Below are 15,753 nucleotides of genomic sequence, written 5' to 3' on the forward strand. Positions count from 1 at the left end.
ATGTGGCTGAAGCCTGTGCCCTTTGAGAGGTTATGTAACAGAGGTTATCAACTTAAGCACATGTGCCAAGGTTCTTAACACACACAGTCATTCAGTGGGAGCGGTCAGGGTCAATCCTAGATGAAATTCATGTTTGGTGCACTCGTTGTGCCCTAAAAATACCCTCTTTTCTGTTTTCCAGTCAACGAGTTCCTTCCTGCCCTCCCTCTCCACATCAGGGCATGGTCAGCGTGTTTGTCAAGGTGCTTCATGCAGCATTAATTTCCCAGAATGGAATTCCTTTCTCATCTCCTGCTACTACTTATAAGGAAGTGAATCAGTGGAGACTTGGCCTTCACCTTGAAAAGTTGTTGCTTTCTGGTATGCAGCAACAACAAAGTGACTAGAGCCAGGAAAAGTACGGCCTTTTAGTCAGCAAGAAAAGAATTCTTTAAGGACAAATGGAGATTGAGACTATGCCTGGTTACAGAAGAGGTATCAGGAAGGCTCAAAAAATGCAAAAAGGAAAATAAAAGGGTGGGGTGGGGGTGGGGAAGAGGTATAGCTACCAATGAGGTGGCAAGGGAGGGGGCATCTTTCTTTCCCTGGTCTGCAAGTAATGGACAAAGGCGGGGCTGCCTTCAGAAGGGGGTGATAGATTGAATATTTTTTCTCAAGGAAATAGAACTAGACCTTGGAGACTGTGTCAGGCCACAATCTCAAATGATACCCATGTCTCTACAAGCCTTCTTGATGTTTTTCTGGAGAACTTTATGTTTCTTTTTTTAGATTAACATGTTTCAATGCATAAGTCAAAATACATAGGATTATAAAGGAAACCAATGATACTGAAGTACCATTATGAATAGTAAAGAAAATTTGTGATATGGTAGCATCTGCTTCTTTAATGACATATTAAACAATAGGATCTGGTAATTGCTACCTTCATTTTGAAATAGCGATGAATATAAACTATAATTTAACATATGAGCAATAACTCCAATATGACATGAAATATCTAATTTGTGTTATTAAAAAGTTGACAGAACAGCTAATTTTATGGTGGGTTGTGCCCTATTTTGCAACTGAAGAACATTTTAAGTTTAAGTTGGAGGTTAATGAAAATAAAGATGCAGCCTTGGCTGGTGTGGCTCAGGGCATTGAGTGGCGGCCTGTGAGCCAAAGGGTCACTGGTTCAACTCCCAGTCAGGACACATGCCTGGGTTGCAGGCCAGGTCCCCAGTAGGGGGTGTGCAGGAGACAATCAGAGATTGATGCTTCTCTTCCTCTCTTTCCCCCTCCCTTCCGCTCTCTAAAAACAAATAAATAAGATCTTTAAAAAAAGAAAATAAAGATGTAACTTTTTTCTCCATCTAAGTTCAAGGACCTTTTACTATTTTACCCTCAGGAGTCTTTGGATTCCAGGTTAAGAACTTCTGTAGTAGGGGCTGAAACTATCAAGAAATTGTAAAGGAGGGTGGGTGTTTCAGTGAGAGGGGAGGATACAGGACTGTTAAAAGCGGTGTAGAATAACAGAAAAAAGTTTGGAATAGCAAATGGATAACTAAAATATTTCTGAGATTTTCTCTTCTGATGTTTTGTGCATCACCCAAATTCAACCTCTCATCTCCTGTCTGAACTATTTCTTGTCTGAACTGGCACAAGTTTTCCTAGCTCACCCTACAGCCAACCTCCCAGCACCACCCCACAGTCCTAAAGAATAGCCTTCTTCGTCTTTCAGTTACGCTTTGGGGTTCAAAACCACCCAGTGGTTCTTCATTGCCACCCACATAAGGTATAGCTCTTTATTCTGAATGTAAGGTTCATTATTAGCATTTGGCTTTGGTCTGTCTTTACAATCTAAGTTTTTATTAGTCTTCTAAAGACTAAACATAAATTATTGGGGAAGTCCCAAGATCATGGATTTTTGAATTTAAGATGGGATTTAAGGCCGATTGAACAGCAGGTCTAAAAGAATGAAAGAATCTTAATATTGAGTAGAAGAAATAGGGGGTTGATCAGTAACAAATTGGAGGTTTTTTATGACCCCGACTAATGAAAAGGAGGAGAGGGTGATGGTACTAAGAGATGAGGTCCTCGGTGCTGGCTGGGAACTCCAGTGGGATGGATGTCAGCAGCAGGGCGGGAGGACTAGAGAGCATCTTTCACAGTGAAGCATTTTTTAAAGGTTCTTTCTTACACAGTTTGGACTCAAGCTTTCCATTTCTTTTTTTAAAAGATTTTATTTATTTATCTTTAGAGGGGAAGGGAAGGAGAGGAGAGAAACATCAATGCATGGTTGCCTCTTGTGTGTCCCCTGCTGGGAACCTGGAACTGGCCTGCAACCCAGGCATGTGCCCTTGACTGGGAATTGAACCGAGATTGTGTGGTTTGAAGGCCTGCGCTCAATCCACCGAGCCACACCAGCCAGGGCAAGTTTTCCATTTCTTAAACGTTGCTTGCCTTTCACCTGTAGGAGATTCTGGACTCAAAGTTTCATACTGTCCAAGTCCAGCCCCACAGTTCCCACAGCACCCACCACAGAACAAGAATCTCATGGCCACTGACGGTATCAGGTCTGATGAATTCTCTGTCCCTATAAATTATTCAAAAGCAATTCCAACTTACCAGAAGTGAATTTCTAGCTCTATGACAAAGGCAGGGTTTGGTCATTTTCACCCTAAAATAACCTGTGATACTTAAGCCTAAATAAATGGATACAAAATATTTCTCAAGAAATTTGTCCTTTGAAGGCTAAACTGACCTAAATTCATATCTCTTTACCAGATTCAGATGCAATTCGATATCTGTTTGATGAAAGTGCTGAGGGAGAATTAATATTAAACTGACCTTGAGTTCTCTCAATTTCTGATGAAAAGTTTCAAGTTGCAAATGTTCCCGCAGTGCTTTCCAAATACATTTTTCATAGCTAGAATAAGCACTCTGTTTGCAAGTGTTTTATTTTAAAATTTCTTGGGCGGAATTTTGCACAACTCATTCGGTATTATAATTCTCTGCAATATAACAAACACATCTGACCGCCACACCAAATGGCAGTGAGGACAAAGAGATTTGGGGACTGGAGCCTTGTTTGCCTTGCCATTGTGCTTGGCCCAAGGAAACAGGAGATGGCAGTCCTGGCCACTATGCAATATTTAGGACAAGGATGACTTGGTTTAAATAGAAACATTATCTTCATTCTGAGGTAAAAGGGCAGATCTGCAAGCAAATACCCTCCTTGGAAATGGTGGTGGCAAACGCATCCCGAAGGGAAAGATGCAAATAGCACCTACACTCCNAAATGGCAGTGAGGACAAAAAGATTTGGGGACCGGAGCCTTGTTTGCCTTGCCATTGTGCTTGGCCCAAGGAAACAGGAGATGGCAGTCCTGGCCACTATGCAATATTTAGGACAAGGATGACTTGGTTTAAATAGAAACATTATCTTCATTCTGAGGTAAAAGGGCAGATCTGCAAGCAAATACCCTCCTTGGAAATGGTGGTAGCAAACGCATCCCAAAGGGAAAGATGCAAATAGCACATACACTCCATGAATAATTGGCCTTAATTGTCCATTCCTAAACTTGGACCCTGGAATTCCTTGTGAAGAACAAACACACAAGCTTAATGGTCTGATTCTCCTTTTGCTGATTTAGCAGATATTTTACTGAAATAAGGTGATAAAGCTAATGCAGAGAAAAATAATGCACTATGGAGCCACAATGCAGTTTCCACCCTGATGCAGCCTCTGAAATTTTAAAGCATTTGAAGAGTGTCCGTAGTGGTGGAACTGTCTCCGAGCAAAGGCTCTTAGGCACCTGATTAAAGAAACATCTTTCCAAATGCCCTGCTACTGTTGCTACTCTTAGGCATTATGACCTACTAGAAAAACCTGTGCGAAAAGAACACATAGGCTTTCTCTTCAAATTTTGATGATAAAAGTATGAAAAAAACCAAGCGTTACACATATCATGCTATTTTACGCAACCAAATGATTGGTTGCTCTCTCGCTCTTTTTGTTTATTTATTGGGGCTGGGTCAGTGGAAGGGTTAGTTAAAAAATAAAAAATAAAAACAACAACCAAAAATATCCCTGAATACCAAATTAGAGATGGGAGGTGGGTGAGTAAGAAGTCCAAATTTACTCTTGCTTTTTTAGCCATAGTTTTCTAAATCAAATACAAAAATACCAGAAGACAGGAGGAGCAGATTCACTTTCCTCACCCTTCCAGGGGCATTTGCTGCCCCCCCCCCCCCACTGTCTTCGGCAGAGTTGAAACTGACTCCTCCCAACCCGAAGCCTCCCCAAGGGACCTTCCCCCTCACCGTGTCCCCAGAAGATGATGAGGTGAGAGCTCTTTGCTCTGGAAGTTTAGGGGAGCACATTACCGCCCACAAAATTACACCTTCCACAGGAAGAACAATACTGTCCCCTTGAAGAAGGCCTCTATTTGTTCAAATTCAGAAAGAAAAGAGTTCCTTTACATATATTATAAGTAAAAGAAGCACAAATTACCAAAGCAAAGATCTATGTCTTTTATTTTAACAAAGGAAACTCTTCAAGATCTCTTTAAAACTCCTAAGGTTTTGCAGGGTTTTGTTGTGCATTAATCTTCCCCTTTTCTCTCAGAAGTGTTTAGTCTCTTTCAGCTTCGAAGAACGGACTCTGTGCTAGGAGAAAGTAGAGGCCATGGTATTGGAAGAGCGGAAGCCCTGGTGAAATGTAAATCCCACAGTGTCAATGATCAATTTCAGTGCCTGTCTTCATGGGATTCCTCTTATAGGAGAGATCATACGATTTTTGTCTTTCACCAAATGGCTTATTTCACTCAGCATAATATTTTCAAGTTCCATCTAGGCCATCCCAAATCTAATGAACAAAATAAACTAATGAACAAAATAGAACCAGAGGCACAGAAACACAGCACAGACCAACAGTGACCACAGAGGAGGAGGGGGGTGGATGATGGTAGAAAGAGGGGGAAGGAACTGAAGAACACGTATGGATGGCCCACAGACATGGACCACAGTGTGGGAACTGACGGTAAGCGTGGGGGGTGGGAGGGATGGAGGAGGGCAAAGGGGGAAATCTGGGACAATTGTATTAGAATAACAATAAAAAAACCAAAAAAAATTCAGTGTGCATGATATTTGTGGTGTATTCCTGAGCCCCGTCCCATAAATTCACATCTAACAAGTGCCTTCGTGATCTTCACATGTGGTTGACCACACGCTGAGAAACACTGAAAGGGAGATAAGCAGGTTATTTTAAAGCTCGTTAAGAGCTACTTTAAAACACAGACAAAGTGTATTTGGAGCATTCGGTTTGTCCCTTTGGTGAGTCTTTCTGCTTCCTTGTGCTGCCTGCCGCCCCCCCCCGCCCCGCCCCTCGGCACTCCTCTGCGGACCAGTCCCACAAGTCTGGACCCCTTGCAGCTGCCCACTCCCCCTCACACACACCTGGAAGATACACCTGCTGTGCTCTGGGATCATCCCTTTCCTTCTCTCATTTAAACCTGAATTCCATCAGTATCTTTCTTCATACCAGGTAGTAAGTAGCACCTAAGAAGCAACCTGATGAACTGCCCGATGCTTATGAAGAATATAATAATTTAAAATGACTTAACGCTCCCTCCTCAGGTTCTTTGTATTAGCCGTTTCCTCTGCCAAAATCAGCCCTCCAGATCTTTGTTTGAAATATTATCTTCTCCGACAAGCTTTCTTGACCATTCCTTGAAAAATAATCTCCCAACCCCATCCTTCCCTTAGGCATTCTCAAATCAAAATTCTTATCCGTATTTGAAGTATCTGAAATTATCTTGTTCTTTTCCCTGTCTCTTCTTACAGTTCAATGTAACTCCAGGAGAGCTGTTAGCTTTCTTTACTATCGTCACACTCCTATTCCTGGTATGTAGTAAGTTTTCAACAAGCGTTTTGCCAGCAACTGAATGGAGGTGATTTCTCCCAGAAATGTCTTTTAGAAGTGGACATGGTGCCATGGCCTTGCCTTTATCCCCGGGCATTCCGAGCGCTCTCTCTGGCTGCCCAGGAAGGGAGCCATTCTGGGAAACTGGCTTTCATCTGCTTTACACCCTGAACATACACTTTGCAGGTGGAATTTTGGTGTAGGGGAAAAAAGCAGAAGGTGGTGGGAGCAAGCCAAAAAAACTAAGGGGTACACTCTTCCCATTCTAAAACATCCTTTTAAGGGACTTATTAATACAGGATGAGCAGGTCCAACAGGTATCATCCTAAGAAATGTGGTCATCTGATGTCAGACAGCTTCACCAGGTACCTTACACTCTCCTAACTCAGAACTTGCTGCTCAGTGCCTTGCATGGCCGCCTTTTGGAAAGTTACCCTGAGCTGGACATTCATAGCTGGTATGAATAGGAGGATTTCACGTGAACCTCAGCTACCTGGTTTAAGTGCTAGACACTCTGTTGTGAATCATATAATCTTTAACCCTCATTTCTGTGTTTTGGGAAAGGAAGAGTTTAGTGTCAATTCTTGCTCATTCTCCTCCGGAATTAACCTGAACATTAGTATTGAAACTACCCTCCGGTGTGGTCTCTGAAAACCATCTGTGAGTGAACTGCGCCACCTACTGGACATCTCTTAGATTAAAAAGTAAGGTTGAATGGGGTATTGAGACTTGCAGAGAAGCGTCCTAGGAGCTGATTGGCAACTTGAGCCTGTTATAGTGACAACAAACACATGCCGACTCACTCTGTGCTTTCCAAATGCCACAAGCATTCCTCCCTTGATGGGGCACGCGTCTTCTCCATTCCTGTCAACTCAGCAAACGACGCGCACAAATCCCAGGCAATAGTTTTTACATTCACTTCTCTTTTCTCCCTGTCTCTTTTTCTGGGACTGACACAATTAGAACGTGAGGAAAAATGGAATGGATATCCATTGAAGAAAGGCTGATACGTGGAGTAGAAGCAGATTAGCACAGTGAGGTCAAACTCAGAGGTGTGAACCTGGGAAACCGACAAGGGACCGGTGGATTCCAGGGGCAGGCAGTTTGCAGGTAGACACAAAATGGGACAAAACCACTGAGCAGGAAGCTTGGCATAGTCAAAAGGAAGAACGTGGTCTTTTTTAGCCAGGCAGATAGGCGTTTAAATCTGTTCTCAATTACCACCTATATGACTATAGGTAGGTTACTTAGAATAGAGTAATGGGTCAAGAGAATGAAAATTAGTATTTGAAACTATGTGCTGACCCTGTAATTATTCAATCCACATAAGAGCCTTATCACGCAGATGGTATCATGTCCCAGTAAAGGCTGGTGGCCCACCGTTTTTCTCATTCTAAACTCTCTCCCTGGATAATCTAGGCATGATTGTAATTTCAACAGCCACAGGAGCCCAAAAGTGGGCTCCTGATTGCAGTGAGTTAGGAAAATAGTGGAGGAAGACAGTGTTAGACAACTCCAAGAGTTTGTCTTAGAAAGAGAAAGGAGAAGATAGAAAGTCAGTCCCCCCAAACGTGCATTCAAGGCAGGTTCCTCTCCCCCACTCAGAATAGCTGAGACAAACCTACTTCTAGATTGGAAGTGAGACCCACACAGGGCCAGTCATCCCCAGGCAGGTCCATTCTCCCTCTAAGAGGCTTGTATCCAGTGGGCCATTACTTCACGGCAACATCAGCCTCCACTGACCACTCCCATGTTTTTGAAATGCATTTGTCTCTGTGCTCTGAGAACAGAAGACCCCCTTGGACCTCCTCTCACCTCATTGGCTACTCCTGTTCAGCATCTAATGCTGTATCCTCCTCCCTGCAGCAGGTTTCTGACGGGCTCCGTCCCCATCCCAGTGAATCTGACCTCAGCTCTCGTCTCATGTAACCTGCATTCTCCTCAGGTGACCTCAAGGCATACAGTGCCAAATCTGTACGCAGAGGATTATTGCAGCCGAATCTCTTGCCAGATCACTTCCCAGAGCACTGGCATTCTGTCTCCTCCATGTGTTCACCCAGAGAGCCACAGTGTTGGGAACAAGAACAATGGCCTCAGCCCCAAGGAGCCTGAAACCCTAGCAGACACCCTACCCTGTAAGTTGATTGCCATCTGTTTAGTTTCAAAATTTCCCTTCCAGTTGAGTCAGACCCCACCCTTTTTCTCGCGTGTGGACCCTGTAAGCCAATAATCTGCCTCTGTGCAAAAACGCCTGCTTGATGACCTGTATACAAGGACTTAGCTGTAAGCGCTAGGTGCGAATCCCAGACGAGCCCCCAGTGGGCACAGTGTCTCTGGAGGGATCGCCCCATGTGCAGGTTAAACTTGGCCAATAAATTAACATCTTTGAATCCCTGAAAGTCTCCGACATTTGTTCTAGTGGTTGGTGGATCTAACACACAGGAATGTCATCATTGTGGTAACAGACAGGACCATATGGTGTCATCAGAAATCAACTGTATTGATTCCTTACACTGTCCATGGAAACCCATTTTCTGGGCCTGGTTTTCCTCTGCTTCTTGGATCAATTCTAGGTCAAGTCCCAGGAGCTACCCATTTTCTGGTAACTCTTAGTTTACTGGAAGATGTAGTATAAACTTACTCTAGTCACCTCTTACCTGCAGGTTCCCTTTCTGTGGTTTCACTATTCTGTGAGCAGTGGTGGTCTGAAACTTTGAGATGAAAAATTCCATAATCAAACAATCCATAGGTTTTACATTGTGAGTGGGCCATTCTGGGTAGAGTGAAGAAATCTCTGGCCATGCAGCTCCACCCTGCCCAGGACGTGACTCACGTACCCCTCTCCACAGTGGAGACATTTCTGCCTGTTGGTCACTGAGAAGCCGTCTTGGTTATCAGGTCACTGTTGCAGCTTGGGTTCAAGTAGCCCCTATTTTATTTACTAATGGCTCCCAAGCACAAGAGTGGGGACGCTGGCAATTTGATATGCCAAAGAGAAACGACAAAGTGCTTTCTTTATGTGAAAAGGTGAAAGTTCTCCACTTTATAAGGCAATAAAAATATTATTTGCTGAGGCTGCTAAGACCTATGATGAGAATAAATCTTTCAGCCATGAAATTGGGAAGAACAAAAAGAAGAAAAAAGAAATTCCTGTTAGTTTTGCTACTGTACCTCAAACTACAAGAGTTATAGCTGCAGTGCATGGTAAGTGCTTAGTGAATGTGGAAAAGGCCTTAAGTTCAGGGGTGAAGACATGGACCAAAACTCTGTTCTGATTGGTGGCAAGGTGTTGCACCAGAAAGCATTGAGACTCTAGCAAGGGACCCCTAAAACAAGTGGAACCGAGCCATTTACTGTAGCTAAGGGATGGTTACACAGACTCGAGAAGAGCTTTGGACAGAAAAATACAAAAATTACTGGAGAGGCTGAATCTGCAATGAAACAGATGCTGCTATGTTCCTGGCAAAGCTGAAGAAGTTGATTAGGGCTGGGGACTATCCTCGGTTTCTGGCATTCACTGGGGGTCTGGAAGGAATCCCCCGTGGTTGAAAAGGGACCATGTTATTCTAAGACTGGAGATTGGAAAGCTGGACTCTATTCTACTTCCCCAGGCTTCCATCTAGTTTAGAGCAGCTGTACAGCTCTTAAAAGTGAATTGTTAGCATCTTGGCAATTTGGGAAAGGAATATCATTCGCCTGCCTTTTATAAAAGGACATCAAACATGAACAGGTCTCGTTTACGAAAGAGATTCAAGACACATGACTAAAATAATTCATCTTATTTCACACTCCAAATTTTACTCTTCGTTCAAAACAAAGTCTTGCGCCCTATCGTGTGCCCCTTGGCCCCTTGGACTCCTCCTGCGGCATAGCAAAGTGCGTATGCCGTGACGATCCGCAGTCCTGAATAGAGGCAGTTATTGAAAGCATAGCACTGCTTTTTTCTTCGAGCATCTGTAAAGCCCAGTGTGCGAAGTGTCTCCCAGCTCCTGCCTCTCCCCCACACACCCACATTTGGGCTCTTTCATACACAGAGTCACAGAACAAAACAAAAGCTGGCTTGTTCTGCTATAATGTACCGAGAATGTTTCCTTTTGTTTTTAACCTGGCAGAACATTCAGTCTTATCTTTCATAAAGTTCAATTTCTCTGCCGGTACTTATGAGCCAGATATACCCAACTTTTAGGAAAGATGGCTTATGTATCCACTAGTTATTCATCTTTTTCTGTATCTGTAACATTTTCTTTCTGTTCGATTCTACTCTCCACAGCATGCAAACTTAAACTGGTACCTTACACCTTAAAAACAAGAACAAAAAACAACACTGTCTCATGCCTCCTTTCCTTTCTGCTGACATTGGAATTGTACTTTTGGTAATGGCAGACTGGTTAATTAGGGTCAGCTCTATTACCGATAGAAATAGAAAAGCTGATGTACATATGAAGGCCTCCTTTGAGTGCATCAGAGAGGTTGTAAGTGAAGAACAGTGGGGCTGAAATCCGTAGGATGAGCCCAACACTGGGGTCACTTCCATCTGAAGAGGCTGAGATGCTGAGCAGAAAGCTTTCAACAGACTCATGGAATTCTGACCCCATCAATCAGGCTCTGAGTTAGTGCCCTAAAGAATAACCCCAGGGATTAGGGTGAACAGCAAAACTGACCAACTCTCACAAGGACTGAGGGTAGCCTCCAGGGCTGGGATCAGCGCCCTATTCTTCTAACAGACACAAAATTGCAGACAAGGCAGATGACAGAGAGAGACTACAGGGGATCCTGAGATGATGGATGGAATTTAGTCTCTTTCACAGGCAAGTGTTGACTGGTGGTCTTTGAATGCTGTTTACACTTTTCCAATTCACATTAATAAATTGTTTCTTTCTCAAATCTATACAGACCAGACTTCTCTTGCCAAAGTTTCCAGTAATCTCACTTCACCCTGTATCTTTATAATCTGCTCCTTTTCCAGTAAATGATGCCTTATCCAACAAGCTACTTTTGCTAGAAACTTCAAAGTGCTCCTTAATTGCCAGTTATCTCTCCTTCTTTACCACATTTAATCTGTTCCTAAGTCCTGGTGATCTCTGCTTTTAACTTCGTCTGGAGATCTGTTCTCTGAGCCTCATTCTTCCCACCCTGGTCCAGGCCATTTTCCCCAAGGCCTACACTATGGCATTAGCTTTCTAGCTGGTATTTTCATTCCACTCATCCCCCCAGTTAATTCTTTACATAATGGTCAGAATAATGTTATATGTTGGGTGGCTTTCTATTGCAATTGGAAGAACATCCAAGAATCCTGTCATTGACCCACGGCCCGGAGTTGCCTCACCCCTGTCTTCTTCCTGGCTTGCCCCCACGCACTCCGAGTTAGCCACACTGGACCTTCTCTGAGTTCCTTACACTTTCCAAGCCTTTTTTACTTCCAGTACAGGGACTTTGCACATGCTGTCTTTTCTTCCCAGAGAATGCTCATCCCAACGTTCTGTCTGGCTAACTTTTATTCAATGCCCAGGCCTCAGTGGAAATGTTTCATCTTCAATAAAAAATCCACTAAATATTCCTTCTTCTCCTAATTTATACTAGACCCTCCATTTTGCTCGTGTGCCAATTGTCAACTTACTGCTTCTGGGCTCCAATTCACCCCTCAAAATATGCTCTGCAACAATGGATGGAGCCCTGCACAGTGAGCGCGGTGTTAAGCTGTCTCAGTAGAGGGCGGTAGAGGAACATTTCAGGAGGAAGGGGCACCCCTGCCGTTTCCAGGTGTTCCAGGTTAGTCTGCAGCGTGGGCCTGTGGACATTTGGGGGTGCTGCATCCCAGCCATGCACTCAGAACACGCTGTCCCTAGAGACCTTGCAGCCCCATTGTGGCCTGGTGATCGCCTTCCTGTGACCCTTCCCATATGGCCATCCCATGCTCCAGGTCTCCTGCCAGCCCTGGGGCCCTGATTTTTCTGTGCACCTCCCCTCTCCCCTGCGTTTGTCTGCCGACTTCACCATCTTCTAGGCAGGGCCTTCCCGACAGGGCAGCTCATGCTCCGGGCCTCCTGCTACTCGGGCATCCCCACTCCCCCTCCACACCCATGCACCAGCTTTCAGCTTTCGATTTACCTGCCTCATCCATGCTCCAAAGTGTTGCTTCTTGTTTGTCCTGGGACTGCAGCCTGACTCTGACCCAGCAAACCAGCGAGCTGCTCTGCCGTCCAGTGGATGTAACTACATTTCCCAAGGAGATCTGAATTCTCGGGCCTTAGAGAGGGATTTTCTTTTCCTGTCCTTGATCAGGTACTCTCCCTTGGTTCCATAGAGTTTCTTTTTCTTTCTTTTCAATTTTTTTATTTAATTATTTTTCAAGTACAGTTTTCTGTCTATTACTCCCATCCCATCCCACCCCCCATCCTCCCCCCTCCCTCCCCTTCCCACCCTTCTCAGTTGTTGTCCATGTATCCTTTATATAGGTTCCTCTAAATCCCTCCCTTATTTCCCCTGAAATTCCCTCCCCTCTCCCCTCTGGTCACTGTCAGCCTGTTCTCTACCATAGAGTTTCTTACAGCAGGTAGTTATTCATTTATTACAGTTTCATAACATTTTCTATTAGATTTCACTTGTTCAAATCACTAGTGGTTGCATCTCTGGGATCCAGATGCAATCGGATCCACAAGTCTCTTCTCCTATTCTGTAATTTTTTCTATGTACCAACTACAATTGCATATTTATTCGTGAGCCCATTTCCTGAGATTAGTCTCTTCTGTGGAACCATAAGCACAAACAGGACAGGTACACTGTCTATTTCTTGGTGTGTGTGTGTTCCCAGCACTTTGCACAATGCCTGGCTCATAAAAAGCACTCGATATTGACATATTTGTTGCACGAATAAACACTGTATGGCTGAGTTAATTTTCTGCTAATTTATTCTGTTATGCTCTTATTATGCCCCATTAATCTTCCTCAGTCACTGCTATATTCTAAAGATCAGGCATAATATATTTTGGAATTTGTAGCACCAGAGGGATCTGATTTTGGCCCTTTATAAACAAAAATAAAGCTGTATTTTTCTGTTTTACCATGGGCGATGACGATCCCAACTAGAGCTACTCAAAAGAGTTTTTCCTTAGCTGTGTCAAAACCTACTAGAAGATCCACATCTCTTTTCCAAGGAGGACTAGAAGCAGTTAAAAAATATATTTAAATTCCCACTGCTATACCACCGTATGACTAATTTTTTCCCATAAATTCTACCTCAGGATTCGTATACTCAAATCCCCACAGGGCCTAGTGGGTAATTTAAATGTCGGGGCTCGGTGTAAGGAGGTGAGGGGAGCAGGGATTACGGCAGGTCGGATAGCACACGCTTCACCTGAATGCATTTAATTAAAGAATTTATAAAAACACTGTGCAAGCCAAACATAACATCTGCAGGCAGCACAATCCCAGGATTGCCACCTGGCAAACCCAGACCTGAGATGCTGGCGCCAGGAACCATTCTTACTTTCAAGAACCAGGCAAGAAGTTTAAAATATGGGGTGCTTGACATAAGGTTGCTTTCATGTATTCGTTTGTTGAGGAAGACCGTTAGAGAAAAGATAGCATCCACTGATATCACTTCTTATGTCACTACGTCATAAGAAGAAGCAAAAATTATCACCAGGAGGTTGAAGGAACACAATCTCAGGATAAAGAATCATGCAAGAAAAATCGGCAAGCTGGTGTTATTGTTTTTTTCCTTCTGACTATATGGAAATAGATTCTGTTGTGGGGCTCACTCAGGTTACAGATCAGTTCTATCATAACTGCCTTGAAAGCTTAAAAAAGAACACCCAGTTTCCAGGACCCCTCCTAGGGGACAGGGAGAAGGAGAGGGTTCCCGTGTGTACTTTGGAACACTCTTCAGGGGCCTCTGAAGCATACCCAGATTGGAAATGTCTGGTCTGTCCCACTTTAATACACAGAGTATGAGAAGTAGGCTGGGCCATCAACTCATCTTGATTACAGAGAATCCTGTTTTCCTGCACTGGAGGGAGACAAAGTTTTTGCAAAGTAGCTGCACAGCTCGCATTGGCACGAAAGGCAGACAGACACCTCCTAGTCTATGTCACATCCGAGTGATAAATGATCTCGGAATAGCCAGTCTTCACAATGATTCAATTTGCAAAATTATTCTGCATTTTAAAAAATATACTGATTTCTATATTGACATATTCCTTTCCTTGTTCTAGAAAAGAATTAAGATTATTAGAAATATACACATACATCACACAAACAGAAGCTTAATATTAATCAACTAGGGCAGTATAAAATAGAGGCAGACATAATAAGATTGTGCCACGAACAAGGTGCACGACCCAAACTCCTGTTGGTAACACTTATTAACAGTGGGTCACAAACACGTGGCCTGGAGTGAAGCCAAGAGAGCGGGGACAGCAGGGAGCAGCGGGTGCCAGGTCAAACTGCGCAGTTCACACGGTCCCTGGAACAGGGAGTCACTAATTAACTTCCACCAAATGTTAAGAAAATTTTCAAGAGAAGTTGGAAATAGGGATTTCTATGTGAAATGTCTGAATTTTATGGTTGCATAAGATTAAAGTAATTAAACACTGTATTGCATAGGGCTAAGAAAACACTTCTGCTGACAAGACAGGGCTTTCCGTTGTCGTCTGAACCGCACACAGTCACCTGAAGTGCTCTCCCCAGACCTGCAGGCCCAGGCCCCACGCCAGACTCAGGAACGAGAAACACCTGGGAGGAGGACTGGGCCTGCATAATTCGAGAAGATCCCCCAGAAGATCCCGACCTTCACCTATAGTCAGAAACCACTGAGCTGATGAAATCTGGGAAACGAAACAGGGTGTTCCAGGTGGCTTCTCTGCTTCAGAAGCCTTGCTGACATCAGTCCCTGTAACCTAGGAAACAGTGCCCGGGCACTGCGGTCCAGAGGGATGTTCACTGCACTTTGCCTTCGCCCACCTTCACTTCTCTGGGGTACCTCGTATGGAGTTTGGTTCTTATTTTCCTGGCTTTGATGAGAAAGTTTTCACAGAGGAATAAATGAAAATAGGAATAAACGAGATAGAGGCGTATGCCAACCTTGATTTATGCAGCTGCAGAGAAAATAAATTACTGTTCTCTGAAACTCTGAAGAAGGAAAACTTCTGTAAAAGTCACAGAATGGAACGCTGTTTCCAGAATCCGACTACCTTGCAAGACAGTACTTCACTAATGGACTGACTGCACTTCCAAGTGTTTCTTATTCTTAAGCACTGCAGCCCCGCCACCTCGCCTCAACTTACCTTCTTATGTCTGTAGTAGCGGAGGCAGCCATCATGCTTCAGCACAAACCACCTCTTCCTCCAGCCCTTCACGAACCCCGAGTGCGTTCTCTTGTGCAGGTAGCCGCGGCAGGCCGGCCACGGCGTGTTGGGGCAGCGGCTGATGTCAGATCCCACCACCAGAGTCAAGATGTCCGGGCCTAGAGGGATGAATTGGGGATCATTCAGGGGCTGACTCTTTTAATCGACCGAAGGGTTGTTGCTTTTAAAGACCAAGTGGATGAAAAAAAGGTTAGAGTTTTCGTAAATGGAAAACATGAAATAGAATCCCACCATTGGGATGAATCAGGGTTCTGCAGTACTTTGACCCCTCCTGTTGACGAGGAAAATGAAAGCTGGGGATGTAAAGCAGCTCTTTGGGGGCCCCACAGCTCATAAGGGTTTGCATCGGACGGAGCCAGGCTTCCCCACGTCTGGCGCAGAATCCTCTCCATTCTGCCACCTGGCCTTGTTGGGTCTGACTGTGAACGACTCAAGTCTGTTCTTTCTTTCTGTCTGTAATAATGCCAGGGAAATCTTTAACACA

General features: G+C 44.1%; 1 protein-coding gene across 1 annotated transcript in view; it reads right to left on the minus strand.

Annotated features, from left to right (window-relative positions):
* LOC118977274 (uncharacterized) overlaps window positions 1-15,753 on the minus strand; it is a 106,095-nt gene that overhangs the window by 37,684 nt on the left and 52,658 nt on the right. Inside the window, exon 8 of the mRNA XM_037032167.1 lies at window positions 15,189-15,367. Within this exon, the coding sequence (XP_036888062.1) occupies window positions 15,189-15,367 (179 nt within the window). The remainder of the gene's footprint in view (window positions 1-15,188; window positions 15,368-15,753) is intronic.

Source organism: Sturnira hondurensis, unplaced genomic scaffold (assembly GCF_014824575.4).
Source record: "Sturnira hondurensis isolate 20B ecotype Veracruz unplaced genomic scaffold, ASM1482457v3 Scaffold0021354, whole genome shotgun sequence".
Taxonomy (NCBI): Eukaryota; Metazoa; Chordata; class Mammalia; order Chiroptera; family Phyllostomidae; genus Sturnira; species Sturnira hondurensis.